General features: G+C 39.3%; 1 protein-coding gene across 4 annotated transcripts in view; it reads right to left on the bottom strand.

Annotated features, from left to right (window-relative positions):
* The window catches only part of uggt2 (UDP-glucose glycoprotein glucosyltransferase 2), a 37422-nt gene that overhangs the window by 18258 nt on the left and 847 nt on the right, over positions 1 to 18317 (bottom strand). For 2 of the 4 annotated variants that reach the window (XM_019274184.2, XM_010735578.3), the window contains exons 1-23: positions 17700 to 17971; positions 17159 to 17315; positions 14326 to 14408; positions 14083 to 14213; positions 11784 to 11896; positions 11436 to 11613; positions 10555 to 10651; positions 10401 to 10473; positions 10156 to 10256; positions 9856 to 9955; positions 9383 to 9443; positions 8999 to 9090; positions 8671 to 8821; positions 7267 to 7386; positions 6844 to 6929; positions 6584 to 6719; positions 6182 to 6313; positions 5943 to 6107; positions 5530 to 5653; positions 5339 to 5437; positions 4438 to 4532; positions 2914 to 3120; positions 342 to 473 (exon numbers count right to left, since the gene is read on the bottom strand). In XM_019274184.2, coding sequence (XP_019129729.2) covers positions 342 to 473; positions 2914 to 3120; positions 4438 to 4532; positions 5339 to 5437; positions 5530 to 5653; positions 5943 to 6107; positions 6182 to 6313; positions 6584 to 6719; positions 6844 to 6929; positions 7267 to 7386; positions 8671 to 8821; positions 8999 to 9090; positions 9383 to 9443; positions 9856 to 9955; positions 10156 to 10256; positions 10401 to 10473; positions 10555 to 10651; positions 11436 to 11613; positions 11784 to 11896; positions 14083 to 14213; positions 14326 to 14408; positions 17159 to 17289 — 2607 coding nt within the window. In that variant the 5' untranslated portion in view covers positions 17290 to 17315; positions 17700 to 17971. Of the gene's footprint in view, positions 1 to 341; positions 474 to 2913; positions 3121 to 4437; positions 4533 to 5338; positions 5438 to 5529; positions 5654 to 5942; positions 6108 to 6181; positions 6314 to 6583; positions 6720 to 6843; positions 6930 to 7266; positions 7387 to 8670; positions 8822 to 8998; positions 9091 to 9382; positions 9444 to 9855; positions 9956 to 10155; positions 10257 to 10400; positions 10474 to 10554; positions 10652 to 11435; positions 11614 to 11783; positions 11897 to 14082; positions 14214 to 14325; positions 14409 to 17158; positions 17316 to 17699; positions 17973 to 18317 lie in introns of those variants that run through there. The other 2 variants (XM_019274185.2, XM_027291234.1) reach the window with 2 other exon arrangements.

The following is an 18317-nucleotide window of genomic DNA, read 5'->3' as shown; positions in this document are numbered from 1 at the left end:
TGGCTGTCAGCATCGCTGCTGCTGAGACATCAGTCATCAGCTCTGTGCACACATACAGTCAGCACATACAGACAATCGCACAAATATACGCACAACACAGTGTAGTTTGTGCCACCTGTGACCTTTGATGCTGATTTTACAGTTCTGAAGCACTCTGAACACACAAGAGGGAAAATCCTCTAAAGCGCAGCAGCTGAGAGGATCCTGCTCCACTGTACCAAACAATAGCAGCAGCAACAACACAACGTCTTTTATTTAACTTTGTGTGCAGACAAACTTTGGATTAGTATTCTGAAGTAACTGAGAAGATGCTAACTGCATTGGAATTGAAGTCCACTCACCCTGCCGTTGCTGATCACTGCCCGCTGCCCAGGACTCAGCTTCAGGACGTCTCGACAAAACAGCTGCTGACTACGTATAAAATCCACTTCTATTGTGTTGAACTTTTTCTCAAAGGCATCTTCATCCATGCCCTAGAAAAAAATAATAATAATAACAAAAGTTCGCCTGGGCAAAATAAATTGATTGCATTGCTGGCTCACATTTTTTTAAAGGAATGTACTGTAAATTCCAATAGACTAGCTCAAGGACTTTTCTGTCTTTAGAGCATGTTCAAAACAAAACCTGAGTGATGCATTGGCGTAAGGAATGATGTATGTGAGGCGGAAGAATTATTCACAATATCATTGATGACTTGCATCAGCACACTGCAGCTTTCAAAACGGAAAATATTTCAGATGAAGGAGGGCCGAGCTGTAAGGAATGCACGTGTGTGAAAATTAGATGAATCAATTTGTAATTAATATAACAAACTCTTAATTAAGCCACGGCCGTTTTTGTCCATAACAAATTAGGTGTGGGAGTGTGGAGGGTTTGTGGAGTCAGGTTATTAGTTTCTCCAACATCTCTCCTCAGGAGAACAGGTGAAATACCAATAATGTCAGCACAATCCAGTCAGCAAGTCTGTCTGGCAGCCAATAATAAACTCATATCCCTTGACTCTGAGTCTCAACTCACACAGCCACCTTCTACCTATCTTTCCGCTGCTATTTCCAGCCCATTCTCTCCCCATTGTTTAAGGCAGCGTATAATTGAAGGACAGTTTGTTATCGTTGGTCCCAAATGTAGCCAGTGCTGTATGATGAGTCCTAAATGGAAGAGTTGGGAGCGCTCCTGTCAGCTGATTTGTTGATTAGCGACTGTAAATTCGCATTCTTACGTGTAATGATGTGTGGGTGGATACTGCGCACTATAGCACGGAAAACACTAGTGGCTGTGGACTGCTTACAGCAGCAGAGTGATGGTCAGGCTTGGCTGAGCACACAATATGAACAGTGAGAGCAGGAGCTCGGCTATTCATTCAGGTCCTGGAGACCAGGTATCCACCAGCACTTTTTATTTAAAGATTCAGCGTGTGGAACCCGTCTTGTGCTAGCCCCCGTGACAGATCAAGTGGAACTGACAGTGAGTAGGCTGCTTGCCTTGGCATCCACAGGCTGTGGAGCATCATGGGTGCTCGAAATGTATTCTGTTAGCTGATGTTCAGGAGAGGAATGCGAAGATGGGCTCATCAATCACCATTCCCCCCCCGATTGTGCACTTAAATCAAGAGAGCAGTGGCAGACAAATCTTCGCAAGTGGTTATATCCAACCTTTGTTTCCCTTGTTTTTGCCATCATGCATCAATTCTGTCCTAAAATGTTGTCACTTATATCAGTGTTGAATAACATTCCTCCCATTTTGCAGAGATACATTTCACAGATACACATTTCACAGGCACAAGGGCACCTACCTTAAATCAAACCATCCAAACGAAAAGATGTAATTACTTTTTTCCCTCAACACAGTAACACTCACACCTCACACTATACTCCCACATATCTTTATGGGTTGGATTATATGACACTATACACCATAAGATAATATAAATTTATCAGCTGTTACAGCTTTTTACCTTACTGTTTATATTTAGGTAGGTATCCCTTTAATATCTCTGGCTGAATTAGTCCATGGAGGCAATGTTGCAAATCAGTGAGCAGCATTATGGTGGTAATGGGTTTACAGGATTTTGCATCACTGTCATAAAGTACCTCAGGTACTGCACTTCTTATACTGGTTTAACTTGAAACAGACATTTCCATTTAGTTATTTCATGTCCAAATAATTCCTCAGTTGAGTTTCCACAAAATGCATCTCCCACAATACATATCAATATCAAAATATAAAACTACACATACATATGCTGGCGTGTTGTTTCTTATCAGTTCTGACTGCTGTCATCAGACATGTATACTGTATGTTTACCGCTTGTTTGGTGGCTGGTTGGATATACTCAATTGTCACATATCCTACTTGTAATGTTGAGCGTGTAAACTGTGCCTTTGTGAAACCCAAACTGACACCAAGGTGCCATCTTGGTTATGCTGCTGGCTAACTAGTTGACACAAGTTGAAACAACATAATATAGTTACACGTTAATATGCTCAGAACTGTTCATTTGCCTCAGAATAATAACAATTCTGAGGCTGGAGTTTCTCTGATGTTTTTCTGCAAAACCTCTTAACTTCTCAAGAAAAGCCAATGTTCTTAAATGTTCATGCATCTATACAACACTAAATGAAACTTAAATGAAGTCGGCAACGCAATGATTAAAAATCAGGATGTATCTGAATGAATAATTAAAGGACTATGAATCTGACCGGGCATTTGGTTTCAGCTTTTGGTTTTTATATGATGATTAATGATCCATCCTGACTTACTGTAACTGTAATGCAGCCTTCAGCACAGGGAAAATTATTATTGATAATGACAATCCAAGACCTCATCTAGTCTCACATCACAATATAATCAGCAAATCAATAATCTCTCTCTGAACAAAATGAAACAGAACTACATTCTTCAGTCCAACCTTACCTGAATCAGTAAATCCTTCATCTTGGCGCCCTGTTGGAGGAGCTGGCTGCTCTCCTCTTTCAGGAGTTTTTGCACAAACTCTACTGAAACCTTATTCTTCTGGGTGAGGAGAGAGGCCCATATAGCCCTGTACAGCACAGTGTTATCTTCGCTGGGCTTTCCGCTGGGGTTATCTATCACCCCCACACGTACTCCAGGGTTGGCCTTCTGTTTGCGAGCACACACACACACACAAAAAAAAGCAGTGATATAAATTCACACAAATATCACACATTCTCATAGTTCCACAGAGCATAGGTGTCAGTGAGGGAGAGCTTTGGGAAGAGAGGGTGCTGATTGCTTAAAGGTAACAGTAAAGGATTCTTCTACTCTGCTTATTCTAGTAGCAAGCTATTTTTTTTCTATGACAAATAAAAAAAATGCTTGCTGCATCACACTTCATTGCGCTGTAGTGAATCAACAGCGAATATTTCATTTTAGTGCCGTCGGTATTAATGATTTCTGTGAGAGCAAACATGCGGAAAATTCATTTTTAGAGTAAATTTATTATCCTGTATTCACAAATAGCTCATTTGGACCACCAGTTTTTTAGAAACGTGGAGCAGTACGCCCACAGGTTCGGTTCATTTGGGAATATGTGAACACAGTCATCACACTGATGTGGGGGAAAAACAAGCGGGCGGAGATGGAAGGGGTCTCTGCTTGGCTCCACTTGAACTCCAGAGTGGTTTGTTTGCAGTCAGAACGCAATTAAAACCAACATCTGAAATAACTGGATCCTGCATTGGCTGACGATTAAAGATAATCTAATTAAGGTCACCTGTTGCATGGTCTGAAAATCTGTTGCCGTGTGAGTGCGTGGAGAGCCCATCTCCAACAGTGAACTTTTGAGGCAGCCTATCTAATAAGATTCATTTGTTCTAGAACTGGAACTAGATATCTTGTTCATTTAACACTTGTATATTAACCACATGAATAGATGACAACAATTATTAATACACACTGCTGGAGGAGGAAGCGCTTTAAAACAAATCTCCCCAGTAATATTTCTGATGAATGGGAGAACAAAGCAAACAAACTACAGGTCTAAAAATCCTCTAAGTTTTGTGTCACTGGGCCTGTTCTTAACGTACGTCATCTCTTCTGCTTGTATGTGGGGTTATAGATTTACAACAGAGAAATTTTGTAGCTACAAGATTGGTGTCAAAGACAGGCTGATGTGAAAGATGTTATTGATCGAGTCAACATTCATTTATTCTAAGAATTTAAGGCTTGTGATATATTGTCAGGACTACATAATAAAATCTACCGGAGTTTGGATTTTTGATTAGTTTCGCTGCACTAAATTTCAGTTTCAAATCAAATTCAGTTTTTAAACACGTAATCAACAGCAACACACATAAAGTCATGACATATATGTCAAAGTGTAGATCATGCCTTCCAAAGCTTTCCCTCATGGAGACTAAATGATGGGTATAAAGAATAGGGGAGAGGTGACTAGGACAGAGAGTCTGTGATACTCACCTCATGTTTCAGAGCATTGAGCAAAAGTTTTCTTCCTGGGACCTTCTCAAAATCTCCGACTATCCACAAGGTCACAGCAGTCATGCCATCCGGATCTAAGCCAAAACAGCAATACCTCTTTATTCCTCTAGATACATGGCACAGATCACATGGCATTTAAATTGGAGTGTCATGCTAAAATACATTCAGATCAGTCCTCGGGCGTTTGTACGATAAAACCGGACTACAATGAAAGTTCCAGTGGGGGGCAAAATGCATTTTTGAGCAGTTTTCCATCTCAAAGTCAACCATGATGCTTACACGGCATTTAGCGAGAGCTGCTAATCCTTTAAAAGGGTTAGCTTATGCTTATATACTGACACTCTTGGATGAAAGTGAGAAAGAAAATGAGGTTCAGTCATTATGGTGGATGATCTGGTAAAGCTCAGCATATTTAAGGAGAAGCAGTCAGTCAGTCAGTCAGTCAGTCAGAGGAGCAGGAAGTCAGCAGGTCAACTAGTCCACAGAGGGAGGATGGCAATCAGCTTCCTCAGCCTCACTGAGACAGCTACACTCCAGGCCTGAGCAGAGAAATGCAGCTCTGACGACCACTTAGACTGTTGGCACGAAGCCAGTCAGCAGACCTAGCAATTATCTTGCTGGAGGCACAGCCTGTCTGCTTTAACAAAGGTCAATTTCACACTTTCATAGATCAGCAAAGCGGCGTAGGATTCATTTTTTATTTATTTGCTTCTCATTTACAGTTGTTTAACAAGTAAATGCAGAATAGTAGTTCTTCTTTAGATGCTTGAATAAGTGATTTATATCATTGCAAGCCATTGAGTTACTTAAAATGAAATGGTGTCATCTAAAATTATGTTTATTAGGAAACCACGGCATAAAATAATTAGTGACTCCTTACCACTATGTGTGAAGTACTTCATTCTCTTAGCCATGATGGCTGTTTTGTCTCTGGAGTCCAAATATGAAAACATAGTTGTGTCCTCCCACTCATCCACGACTGCAAAGCAAGACAGAAAAAGAGAAAACACATGAGACGAATATAGGCAGTGAAACAATAATTAATGGTTTAAGATCGGTAGCACAAGTCACCTGGCTTGGCAGTGAAGTCGAGGTACTGTCGCTCAGTGTTTAGAATAAGAGGGTTCATCCTGGGAACCACGTTGGCCTGCTCCATTAGATAGTCCACCACATCTGAGCCCTCAGTCAACTGACCCTGTAGGCATCGGATGAGATGGAATCAGTAAGGAAATGCTGGATCTTGTATGCCTTATTGATCAACAACTAACATGAAACAAAGTGTAAATATGTCCACAAATTTAATAATGTGAAGGGCCAAGGAGAAACATTTATATGCTATAAACTGTAACACTGCAAACTGCAATGTCCTTCCATCTATCAAATCATGTGTCAATCAAAAGTCACTATCCCTAGCACATAAAAATAGATAAGTTTAGTAGGTTAAATATGACGCGTGAGTCTCTTTGTGTACAGACATGTCGTACCATGAACACAGCTCTCTGGAAGGCAGTGGTGGTGTCCATTATGCGCTGCAGGATGATGGTTTCCAGCTCGTCTGGGTCCATCTCATCTGAGCTCAGAGGGACTCCGTTAAATAAAGCCAGAGGTAGGTCACCCAGACCACTCTTTTTGTAGAAGAGGGCACCATCCTGAGGCAGACAAAACATGGACTGAGTGTTTGCTCATATTTAATTATTCAATTAGAGCCTCTTCATTTACCTACCTGCCTTTTGTAGTCATACTCAGATTCTGCACTTAGAATCCGTTCAGCATTGGCTTTGGGGAATTTTTTCTTCAGATAATCAGTGACTGTATCAACAGACAGCGTCTCCCCAACACCTATTCTGTTGTATAACTGCAAGAGAGTGGCAAGTCAGATCAGATTTGACTATCACTGTCTTCAAATCCCTGCAGCCATCAATAATTCCCAATTCTATCTGGAGGGATTCAGAATTCCCACGGACTCATCTCGTCCAATAACGTCTAAAACCACGGGATATCATAAGGCACCATAAAACAACTGACTTCTGAGGCGCAAAGACACATGAGGAGAGGAATGAGCTTTAGTTATTCTTCAAGGAGGTGCTTGTAAAACAACAGAGATTTATATATGGGACATACTTACTGAAAGCATAGACATCAGAGCCTGGGATAAATCGTACTCGTCTGCAATGTAATTCAGCAGTCGGTAAAATCCAACCCCTGCATCTGAGGAGCCATCAATCTCATCTTCGGTGTTGACAACAAACACAAATCCAATTCTATAGAAAGGGGCGGAAAAACAAGTATTCAATTTGCAGGTGAAATGAGACACTTACCTGGTAAAGATTATAAATGCCAAGAGTGGACCATATAAACAGCTGAGTGAGAAATAACAGCACCAACCTCAGGGGAATCTTGTGTTTGTAGAAAAGCTCTGCTAGTTTCACCAGCTCAACAGTTTCCTCTCTGACTGGATCTAAGAACAGCACCTAAAAACAAATCATCACACTCATAATGCATTTACAAATACTCTGTATCTGACTTGGATCGTGGATGAATTTGAGGACAGCAATGCACCCAGTCAGTTTTAAGCATTTGAAATGTACTCAATGTTCTGTAAGAGTGTGTCTGACTGTACTGTTTGAAATGTAACACAATCTGGTGAAAAAAATAAAATGAATTTAGGTCTAGCAGAGAGGCATCCAAAAAGTTTCACAGAGTTCAGTTAAGACAAAATAAAAACTGCACCACAATGAAAACTGCTCTCAATTCCATTCCCTTCATCACCACTAACCCCTCAACATTTCTGGCCTTCAGGGGACTCACCAAGTTGAAGAAATTGCGTCGGATCTGCCGGATGACTCCAGGAAAGGTGGCTCTGAGAAGCTCCTGTACACCTGTTGGCCAGCTGCGGTACACTGGGTCATTCTCAATGTCATTTATCCACTGAAAAGTGCATGAAAAACAAGTGGGCTTGTGTGAGTTAGGTACAAGCAACAGAACAGCAATACTGGAATAGGGAGAGAGTTTGGACCTCATTCAAGGACAATTCTGACTGGATTCTATATTTTTAGTACATTTCTTCAACGGTTAAGACAAGATACCTATAAAATAAACTAAAATACTGGCTTTTGCTTTCTCTGAGGGATTGCCTACATCTATAACCAAGTTTTCAGTCAAGTGCATGCATGACAGAACTTGAGCCACCCAGTTACAACACACAACTCTGATATCAAATATATTATTGGGATCTTTTTATTTGTTTTATTTTATCTTTTACACACACTCCCACTCCAAATTCCAAACTTTCATTCACAGATGCTGTGTATCAAGTGCTGGCAGCAGTGAATTTCTGGGCAACAGAACCAACTACACCCTGTACTTGACATTAATGGCTCAGTGTGGTGATAAGCGTATCCTGTTATTTGTCAGGAACTAAGATACTGAACCAAGATTGAGCAGAGTTGTATTGGGTCATTTCTGAAAGTATCATTTCTTTCCTGTTTGCTGCTGTATACCTAGCTGATATAGACTTAACTGCACTTTAACTACAGTAACCTACATGCTCAATAAAAGGTAATTATATGCCTGTAAATATCTGTGGACAGAATAATGCTGGATCTGGTGTGTGCAACATTCAGCACGTACACTCAACTACCCACCATCAGCTATTAGATATGGCCTTTAATGACAAATGACCAGAATCATGGCTGTGAAATGATTAATTATTGCTGGCCAATCTAGCTCTAACAGTGGTCTTTCTCGCCGTAACTTAGAGTACAAGCATCCCCACAGAGCAAACGTTTGCCTTGCTGGCACATTATTATTATCTCTCTCTGTCTCCCTTTGTGTGTGCATGTCTCTCTCTCTCAGACACACATGCTGTACCATAATCTCCATCTCTAGAGGGGGAGATGCAAGCTGAAATGACAGACCTCTTGGTTGAATGTGAAGAGGCTTAATATCTTCATTTCTTTGGCGTTTTTATTGTACCTAGAATATTAAAATGGCCAGAGGGGCCAAAATTAAAACTTTTTAATTTGATAGCTTTTCTTGGCCAACTTCCCAATTAATAACAGAAGTTTCTGGCAGGCTCGAGACTGCTGCAATAGCCCGATGACTGATCCATTAATTCACACCCTGGTGTAAGTACACAAAGAAAAAAAAAGAAAAATAACACCTGCAGAGTTTATCTGAGCCAGAAGAATAATGCTATTTGGCCAGACTCACCATTATAGCTGGATGCCTGATATCTAAGGCATAGCTGTCATCCACAGCGTTCACAGGTAACCTGAGCAGCTTCCCCTGATGTTCCCCTTTTATGCCTAGGTTATGAAGCCCCTCCAAGACTCGGGCCTCTCCTCTGAGAATGTCCAAAATGCTGCGAATACAAGATGACAGGTTTGTTTTCTTTTATACATATTAGCTGTGTGGCAGTGGTTTTTCGTTGTAACAAACTCTGATCTTGTTGGAACAGGATTATAGAGCCAATGCATTGATCTGAGGCTTCCTAGGGAAAGCATGGGCAGACCACGACTCCGTTCTGCTGGATTCTTACCTGAAAGGGTTGTGAATGTCCAGATCAATGTGCAGTCCGTTGATGAAGAGCTCCCCGTCTCCCGGGTGAAGACCAATGGTTTCACTGAGATGCTGAAAGAACAAGCTCAAAGAGTTGAATGTCAAATAAGCGATTCTATCTTATATCTTTCGGCATGAAAAGATGTGCAGAAAGTCTACAGAAGTAAGTTGAAGAGATAAAGTGTGCACAGAGACTCGGAGCAAAGTAAGAATAAAATGTCTCATTTGATGTTGTTACAGAATTTATTTCAGATACAGATCAGAAAGTCATTTTCTAAAAATAAAACATGTGCAACGGCTAAGGATGTTATCAAAGAAAACCCTCCTGCACTATCAGGTGAGAATGCTGCTTATGATATCGCACCTTTTGGTTCTCCTCAATTTCTTTTCTCATTTCCTGCTTTACGGCCACTCTTGTCAGTGATCTGTGGGAACAGTAAAACATGTACAGTCACCATCAGCTTTTACCACATCCCCAGCCGGCAGTAAAATGCCACTTTTAATCTTCCAAAACCTGTGGGCTCTCAAGATGGTACATTTTCAGTCAATTCCCTGTAAACACCTGACTCTTAGTCAGCACTTTTTGCAGTTATTACAAGCTGCCTGAGCCACCATAAGCAAACATCAAAACGCTGATTAGATCTCTGTATTAAAGATGTATTTATTATGTATAAAGCTCAGACAAATACATATTTCAAGTGCGCATAAGCATTTGTTGTGCCTGGATTCACACATTGCAACACAGGAGCAGGAGCTCCTGAAAAATATGGATTTTGGAACGGTACCAAATGCGTTAGCCAGTCAGCCAGAAGGAGGAAATGAGATGAATCTTCTTACCTGGCTTTGCTCGGGAAGTTCTGACTAAGGTCTCGCATGAGCTTCAAAGCATCAAACTTTGGCACGGACAGGATTCTGGCAGCAGCCTGGAAACTAAGATCTGTAGATCAAATAATGAAATCATCAACATTTATACATCTATGAATGATGTTTAGACAAATCAAATCTATGCAAGGTGTGGAGTAATGTGTTGTGACATGCTGGCTATGTTCAAATTATTAGTCAAAGATAACATCAGCAACTCCAAAACTAGGACAACAAAATTCCATTTATTTAACAAATGAAATAGAAGATCCATACCTTGCATTTCCCATACTTTGAGAGGTACCATGTCGTTGGTACTGTCCAGGAGATGTCTACGAAACTCACTGAGTTGCTCCTGGATTTCAGGATGAGATTTCCTGAGGAGAAGTAGAAGATACAAAAACAATGCACAGGTTTCCTTTTATCTATTTATCAAGTCGCACAAAGTACAAGACGCCCCAGGAGCAATAACAGAAAATGCAAGAGATTAAAATCTGTATGGTAATTAACATGTTACTTACTTTAATGCTCCAAAGAGAAATCCTTGTACTTCATCATTATCATCATCCTCGGCATTTATAGCTGTCTTTGAATCTACGAAGCAAAATATTTGTGTTTTAATGCCATGAACAGAGTGAGGTTCAGCACAGAATGTTTGATAAGTCACCGACTGACCTTTTACTTTGGTGTCATCCACAGCTTTGTATTCTGTACTTTTAATAGCCAACTCAACACCATACCCAGATAAAAGCATTTTTTGAGGCTTTGGATCCTGCAAGCGGCAAGAAGCAGAGTAATGGCTTGAATGCAAAACATTGCAGATTGTTGTTTACATGCACATAAAAGTACAGTGATCATGAAGACTGCATCATTCCATGGGATGTGTAAGGTCCCTGTTTACCAGGAGGATTTCTGAGGAATTATATGTTTTTATAACACATTTTTACCAGTGGGAACAAAAAGCAATGTGGACCACCACATGCAGCAGCAAATTCACTGCCATGCAACCTTGACACCGATGTCACAAAGACTCAAAGCACTGCTTCTTTCAAAGGCACAGTCAGATTTTCACACCCACACTCTGCTTTTCTTCAACAAATCCAGCATGTCTTAAAGAAAAATCACCTTTTACTCCATCAAAGGCGTCTGTATCAGTTAGTTTTTAAGAAATCTGTTCATTCCGCTCTTGAACACTTGCCGGTAATGCAATCTGTTCAGTCTATCTTTTTAATGAAGATTTAAACGAAAGGAATAATTTGTCATCATTTACGTAGACAGTAGAAGTATAAGAAAAATAAACTATATTAGAATAGATTAATTGTTGGTCTTTTCATGGGATTTGCTGACAACAAGAATAATATATTTTTAAACCTAACAGAACTCTTCAGTGTGCAAAACAAAAGATAAAAGCAAGTCTACAAGACTAATCTACAAGTTAAATTAGTAGATAACTTATTCACTTAGAGGTAGAGTGAGCCATATTTATTTATTTTTTTTTAAAAACATTTAATCAGTGCAACATCCATATAAAATGACTGCAAAGTATTACTACTTACCGCTACATAATGCCGTAGCACATACACAAGTTTGCCCTCTCCAGCCTTCTCTGCCAGCACCTTATGAAAATTCGTGAACTTCTTGGTGCCAATCTCAGCATAGAGGATCACAACTGGCACATCTGTTTTATTGACCCCTGGATATGTGTGATCATTCTTGTATAAATATGGTTTTGGCCTGTAAAAAGACATTTGAAGAATGACATTATTTGTATCAACATTTCTATGTATGAAATATGCACAGTGAAAGCATCAAATACTATTTTAATGACAAAAATTTTCATTTTGCTCTAGTCCATAGACTTTATCCAGAGAGGTGAAGACAGTGCCGCTGCCATTCTGTGTTACCTGCCTGCAGCTGCCTTCAGGAGCTTCTTGATTTCCTTGGTACTGCAGCTATGTTGACCGTGGATGGAGACGAAGGCAGGGCAAGCCTCAGGCGGAGGCTCATCACTAGCTATCTATTAAGAGCAGGAGGGAGAAAGTGTTCTATAACATACTGGCTACAACATTATGAGCCAAAGTTAATCATAGTTAAATCACTTACGTGATTGATTTATTCTCAATATTCTCCAGCAATCACCACAGCAATTTACACTGTGCGGCACAACACTTCATTTCACCAGCAAAAGGCCATTACTCACTCAAATGTTTAACACATTTTAAAATTAGAGAAATTCATCAACTGGAGCATCACTGTCACCACAATGAAATTTTCTCCTCGTCATTGCTGAAACCTCGACAATGGGAAGGCGAAGCAATTGTGTACACAGAGTGCACTGAAATTGAAAGAGTCACCAAGTATAAAAGTCAAATTTGGTCGACAGCCACTGAGTAGCTCCCATTTTAAACTCCTATATGTCCTATACACACTAGTTTCAACAGAAGGCTGCTTCACAGGTCTCAGAAATATAAAATGTGAAATCCAAAAATTAGAAACTACTGTAGAAAGAAAAGGCAAAATCCTCTGGAACGTTCTGTCCATCTTGCCTCACTGACCTGGCGTATCATTTTTGTTGACTATGGGAAAAGTATGACAGCCTCTGCTGTAATGTGCTCGCACAGAGCATTCATTTCTACTTTTGCTTCCATGTCGTCTCTGTTCACCTTTCGCTTACCCAACCGTCATAAATTATTACACCCTCACCTCTGAGCAAGATATTGCTCCCCTCTTATGTCTGCCTGTATCATACTCAGGAATCTTGGCACCATCAATTCCTGCTAGTTTAACTACGTGAAACCATCTTATATTAACATTTAAATCTTTGCGATGATTATGCAAGGCAGTTTCAAGGCAGGCATTCAAGTAAATGTCTCTTGCCTCAGCTAAAATTCCCACTTATGACGTCCATGCTCCACCCTTCAGTCATTGCTGGTTGACATAAAACACTTCACTGCTGGTGAACGGGAACAAAGGATCGTCGCCGCAGGAAACATATTTAAAAACTCCAAATCTGTGAAATACGTATTTACCTGGCAGTGAAAGGCTTAATTAGCATTGCATGAATTTGTTTGGCACATGACTGAATGTAACAAATATTTCACAGACCTTAAAGTCCCAAACATCAGCTTTAATTAGCAATTATCTCTCATATGGGGTTATGTTTAGTTAGCTACAAGAGGCGTGTATGTTATAGATCCACCAGGATGCATTAACACTTATTTTAAAGTCTGAAGTTTCAAGACAGAAACATCTTATTTGAAATTTTTGTCTCTCGGCTTGCACAAAGGTATATTCTCAACTGGGACAAACAAAAAATCCAATTTCAAGCTTTAGTCTTTTGATTCACGAGAGGGAATAAAACTATAGTCTCAGAATAATCATTAGACCTAACACCCCTCACTGATGAGAAAAACAATATCATCCAGAATAGTACATATTGCAGCCCCTTGGTAGGCAAATGGTTATTGGCTACTCCCCACCCCATTTCCTGTCTGCGCCTTCACTCTCAAGCTGTCCAATAAAGGTGAAAATACCAAGAAATAATCTTTAAAAAAAAAAAAAAGAGGAAAAAAAAGAACAGCACATATTTTATATCCAAAAAGATGTACTGTATACTACATTAGAATAATCAATTGTTAGTACATACTAATGTTAGCATGTTGAGTAAGAAAAAACTCCATGCTGGTGGAACCACCCATCAACATTGCCATGGCTAGAACCACCTGTCACATGTCAGCCAGCATGGTAGCTCAATGGCTAGTCTCCCAAAACTTGCAATGTTTTCATTGCAAAGCTACATTTGAACTGAAATGTCAAGTCAAACTTACATCCATCCATTATCTCTAACAATTTATCCTCAGCAGGGTCACGTAATATTTGCACAAAGTAATATAAAAGTCAGTCTAATTGATGTGAAAATTAGACTGTTCATCACTCTTTTCAGTTAGAGATAATTTACCATACACATTTGAATTCTGTAAAAAAACAGTATTTCACACAGCAGTTTGAAAACTGTTATTTAAAGACTGGGCCAAGGCAATTGAGAAAAACTGCAAGTAAGGCTGCAGAGCACTCTGGGTCAACATTAGGGTAAAGAGACATTTCTCTAACAAGAAATGGACCTGGCTCACTCATAATATACCTAGGCTGCATTTCAGAAAGTTTTATTATAGTTAAATATATAACATTTTAAACACAACATACCTGTTGGGATGCATGAACAGCTGGTGAGTATGACCGTAGGGACAGAGCAAATTTAAGAAGATTAACTTGAAGATCTGTGAGGAACTGACCAGCCTTCTTAAGGATCAAGTTGTAGTACGAGCGCACGGATTCTGTGAGACACAGGAACATAAGTAATAATAAAGAATTATAGTAGAGAAGTACGGCTGATGGTTGGCAAAATTATTTAAATCCATTCTGATACAGCAATTATAAAGAACGTACCTCCCTGTTTGTATACAGTGAGCTCCTTAACAGTGTCAACAAACTGCCAGAATTTCTCATTTCCATCTTCTCCAATAAACTCGCTGCATGAGAGAAAACACGAGCGTAGTAAGCATTAGTCAAAACCACAGTGATCATTTTCTGACTGCCCAGCTGTTAGAGCTGCACACCGCACAATCATTTTAGATTTTCTGGTAATAACTGCACCCAACTTGTCTCAGTCTTGGTTCCATAAAGTCCACTGTGAAGTACCACACAGACAGGCAAAACATTGATTACAATAAGAACAATTTTTCACACTCCAAATGATGACCAAAATTTACAATAACACCATAAAAAGAGAACTTTATATATAACAAGTAATTAACTGTTAACAAAATAACGTTTGGCTGCTATTGAAGCACATTATTTAAGTTATAATTCAGTAAAATCAACTGAATGGGATGTAATCATTAATTTTGACTGATGAACGTCAATTTAAGTGCATTTTATAATCTTCAGTTGTTTCTAGCCTCTATAATGAGGCAACTAACAAGAAGTTGTAGTAAACTGTAGGATTATATTCAAACAACTTCTGTAGTTACCACTGAGGACAATGAGTGCAAGTTTTCTGTGTTTTAACTGAGAGTTTTCCTTTTTCACAGCAACCACTTTAACCTGAAACAGTAGGGTAATAACAGGGTCAACACAGGTGTTTCCAATGATACTAATTAAGGTTCTATTCCATTTATTGTAGCAAAGAACCAACATGCACCACAGCAGCACCCTGACTTTGTTTGACCTGAAAGGAATGGGACCTTAATTAGAATCATTGTTAACACATGTGTTTGTCAAAATGGCTGAGAGATGCTGAAAAAAAAAATCTATTAAAACGTACACATGGTGGCTATTTTACAGGCCAACTACACTGTTTAGACATAAAACATTTTTCTGATAAATCTTAGAAAGAAATGATTTTCCATTGAGGATTTTAGACCTACAGTATATATTAAGAAATTTACATTTAAAGACTGTTTATGGTGCATTTGAGTGGACTCAACATTAAAATCCTGCCTACAGCCCTGTTTACTGATGATTTGTCTGAGTGCCAGATGTTTAGAAGGCTTAGTGGCAGGTCTATCATTTGAGGGGTTATATGATGCATTTGGGTGGTTTGGACTCATGCCCTCAACATTAATATGCCAGATACCGATGTTTCAGGGTACAATTTGGGGAAATTACCATCTTTAGATGTTTCCAGCTCCTATAATATAAAGGCAACTAAGAAGAAACAATATTATGTTCAAACATTTTCTGTATATATCGTCATTGTTGTAGCTACCAGCGAAGACAATGAGGGCATGTTTTCAGTGGGAGTTTATGATTAAAAACATAGTGGCTATTTTACAGGCCGACTACAGAACTGTTAAGACTTAATATAGTGATATATACAGGCTATAATTTGCGGGAATTACAGTCTTCAGTTGCTTCTAGCTCCAATATTACAACAATTTTAGTCTTGGTAGTGTGCAGAAGGCTTTAAAAAAGCACTTAAACCTACAGTACAAATTTACATTTGAAGACAGTTTAGTGGCAACTTTATTGTTTGAAGGGATATGTGGTGCACTTAAGGGCATGTTTTCAGCTGGGAGTTTATGATTAAAAACGTACACGTAGTGGCTATTTTACAGGCTGACTACAGAACTGTTAAGATAAAACCAAGAAAGTCTTGGTCTTGGTAGTGCGCAAAAAGCTTTGAAATAGCACGTAGACCCACAGTACATATTAGGAAATGTACGTTTAAAGACAGTTTAGAAAGTGGCAAGTTTATTGTTTGATGGGATATATGGTGCATTTGAGTGGCTTGGACTCGTGTCCTCAACATTAAAATCCTGCCTACAGCCCTGATTACTGCAGATTTGAATTCAGTTGCTTCTAGTCCCAATATTACAAAGATTTTAGTGGTAGTGTGCAGAAGCACTTAAACTTCAGTGTGAGTTTATAATTAAAAACGTACACGTAGTGGCTATTTTACAGGCCGACTACAGAATTGTTTAGACTCAGTATATTTAGATAAAACCAAGAAAGAAAGGATTCAGCATTGAGGATCCTATTTTTTAGTCTTGGTAATGTTCACAGGGGGTCGAAAAAGCATATAGACCTACAGTATATTAGATTTAAAGACAGTTTAATGGCAAGTTTATTGTTTGATGGGAGTATATGGTGCATTTGAGTGGCTTGGACTCATGTTCTCAACATATATGGTGCATTTGAGTGGCTTGGACTCATGTTCTCAACATTAAAATCCTGCCTACAACCCTGATTACTGTAGATTTTAATTCAGGCTATAATTTGGGGGAATTACAGTCTTCAGTTGCTTATAGCCCCAACATTACAAAGATTTTAGTCTTGGTAGTGTGCAGAAGGCTTTGAAAAAGCCCTTAAACCTACAGTACAAATTTACATTTAAAGACAGTTTAGTGGCATTGTTTGAAGGGGTATATGGAGCATTTGAGGGCATGTTTTCAGTGGGAGTTTATAATTCAAAACGTACACGTAGTGGCTATTTTACAGACCAACTACAGAACTGTTAAGACTCAGTATATTTAGATAAAACCAAGAGAGAAAAGATTCAGTATTGAGGATCCTATTTTTTAGTCTTGGTAATGTTCACAGGGGTTTGAAAAAGCATATAGACCTACAGTACATATTTAAAGAGAATTTAATGGCAAGTTTATTGTTTGAGGGAGTATATGGTGTATTTGAGTGTCTCTTTAACATTTAAATCCTGGCTACAGACATGTTTACTGCAAATTAGCCTGAGTGCCAGACACTCATGTGCAGGGATAAATACCTTGTCTCCAGGAGGAAAGGCGTCATGTTCCACTTTGCTTTTAGACTGGCAGTGACGCCTTTGGGTGCCGATATGACATGATGAATGTTGAGCAGCAGCAGTGACAGTGACAGCACAATAACCTTCCTCATTATCTCCGGCTCGACGTAACATGAACCTACAATGACACAAAAAAGCAGTCAGTCAGCACAGCTTTCCTTTTGAGAAGTCAGTGCCACGTAGTTACTCTTAAGTTATCACCTAATGTTACATGAAAACACACATAAAAAAAGTCTGAAAAACTTGTTTTGGAAGATGCGAACAACAAGAGAAAACCACGTCGACTGTTTGTTATTGAATACATACTTATAAAATAAATTTAAATAACGTTAAAGGGACAGACAACAGTTAACTTAGCATAAAGTAAACAGCAAGCTCGCCGTGATTGAAAGCGGTACGTTACACAGCCTACTACACATACCGCTCACATTAGACTTACATAACCTGTGTTTACAGTGTTGCACATTATATAAATATAGAAATATAAATATATATATCTCACCCTGTTGGAGATGCTGTCCGTTTCCATACAAAGCGAAGTCAGGTCGGTATTTTAAGCAGCTAGCAGCCCGTGTAGCTACTAACCGGCGTTGACGTTGGTGTCTCGCGCTGACCGTTATTCGAGTGTGACACGACCGTTACGTTTAAAATTAAACACGACGGTTGGTTATTTAAAGCGATGTTTGTTCAACGTGTTCACACGGAAACATGTAGTGACAGAGAGTTTAAAGCTTTAGAAAACCCGGTGGTGAAGTTGTGATTTGTTCGGGCACAGCCGTAGACAGCTAAAGACAGCTCAAAACGGTTTCCCACCAAACACACAAACACACACACACACACTGCAGCGTGTCGTCATCACAGTGTGTGTGTGTGTGGAAATTAGACAGCTCAATCTGGATCCTATTCACACCCAAATCACTTTTCAAAGTCCAAACCTCCTAGTTATTTATTTTTTTCAAACAAAGACCTAGATATGTGAAACCACATGAAGTCCAGTTGTGGCAGGTAAGATTTTATCCAATTAATTCTGAAGGTACCAACCATAGATTCAAATTTTGGAGCTTTAGATTTAGATTTAGATTTAGATATAGATATACTTCCATCCCATACTCCATACTTT

The sequence above is a fragment of the Larimichthys crocea genome, chromosome XVIII (assembly GCF_000972845.2).
Source record: "Larimichthys crocea isolate SSNF chromosome XVIII, L_crocea_2.0, whole genome shotgun sequence".
In the NCBI taxonomy this organism is placed as follows: Eukaryota; Metazoa; Chordata; class Actinopteri; family Sciaenidae; genus Larimichthys; species Larimichthys crocea.
This window is presented reverse-complemented; position numbering and strand designations above follow the sequence as displayed.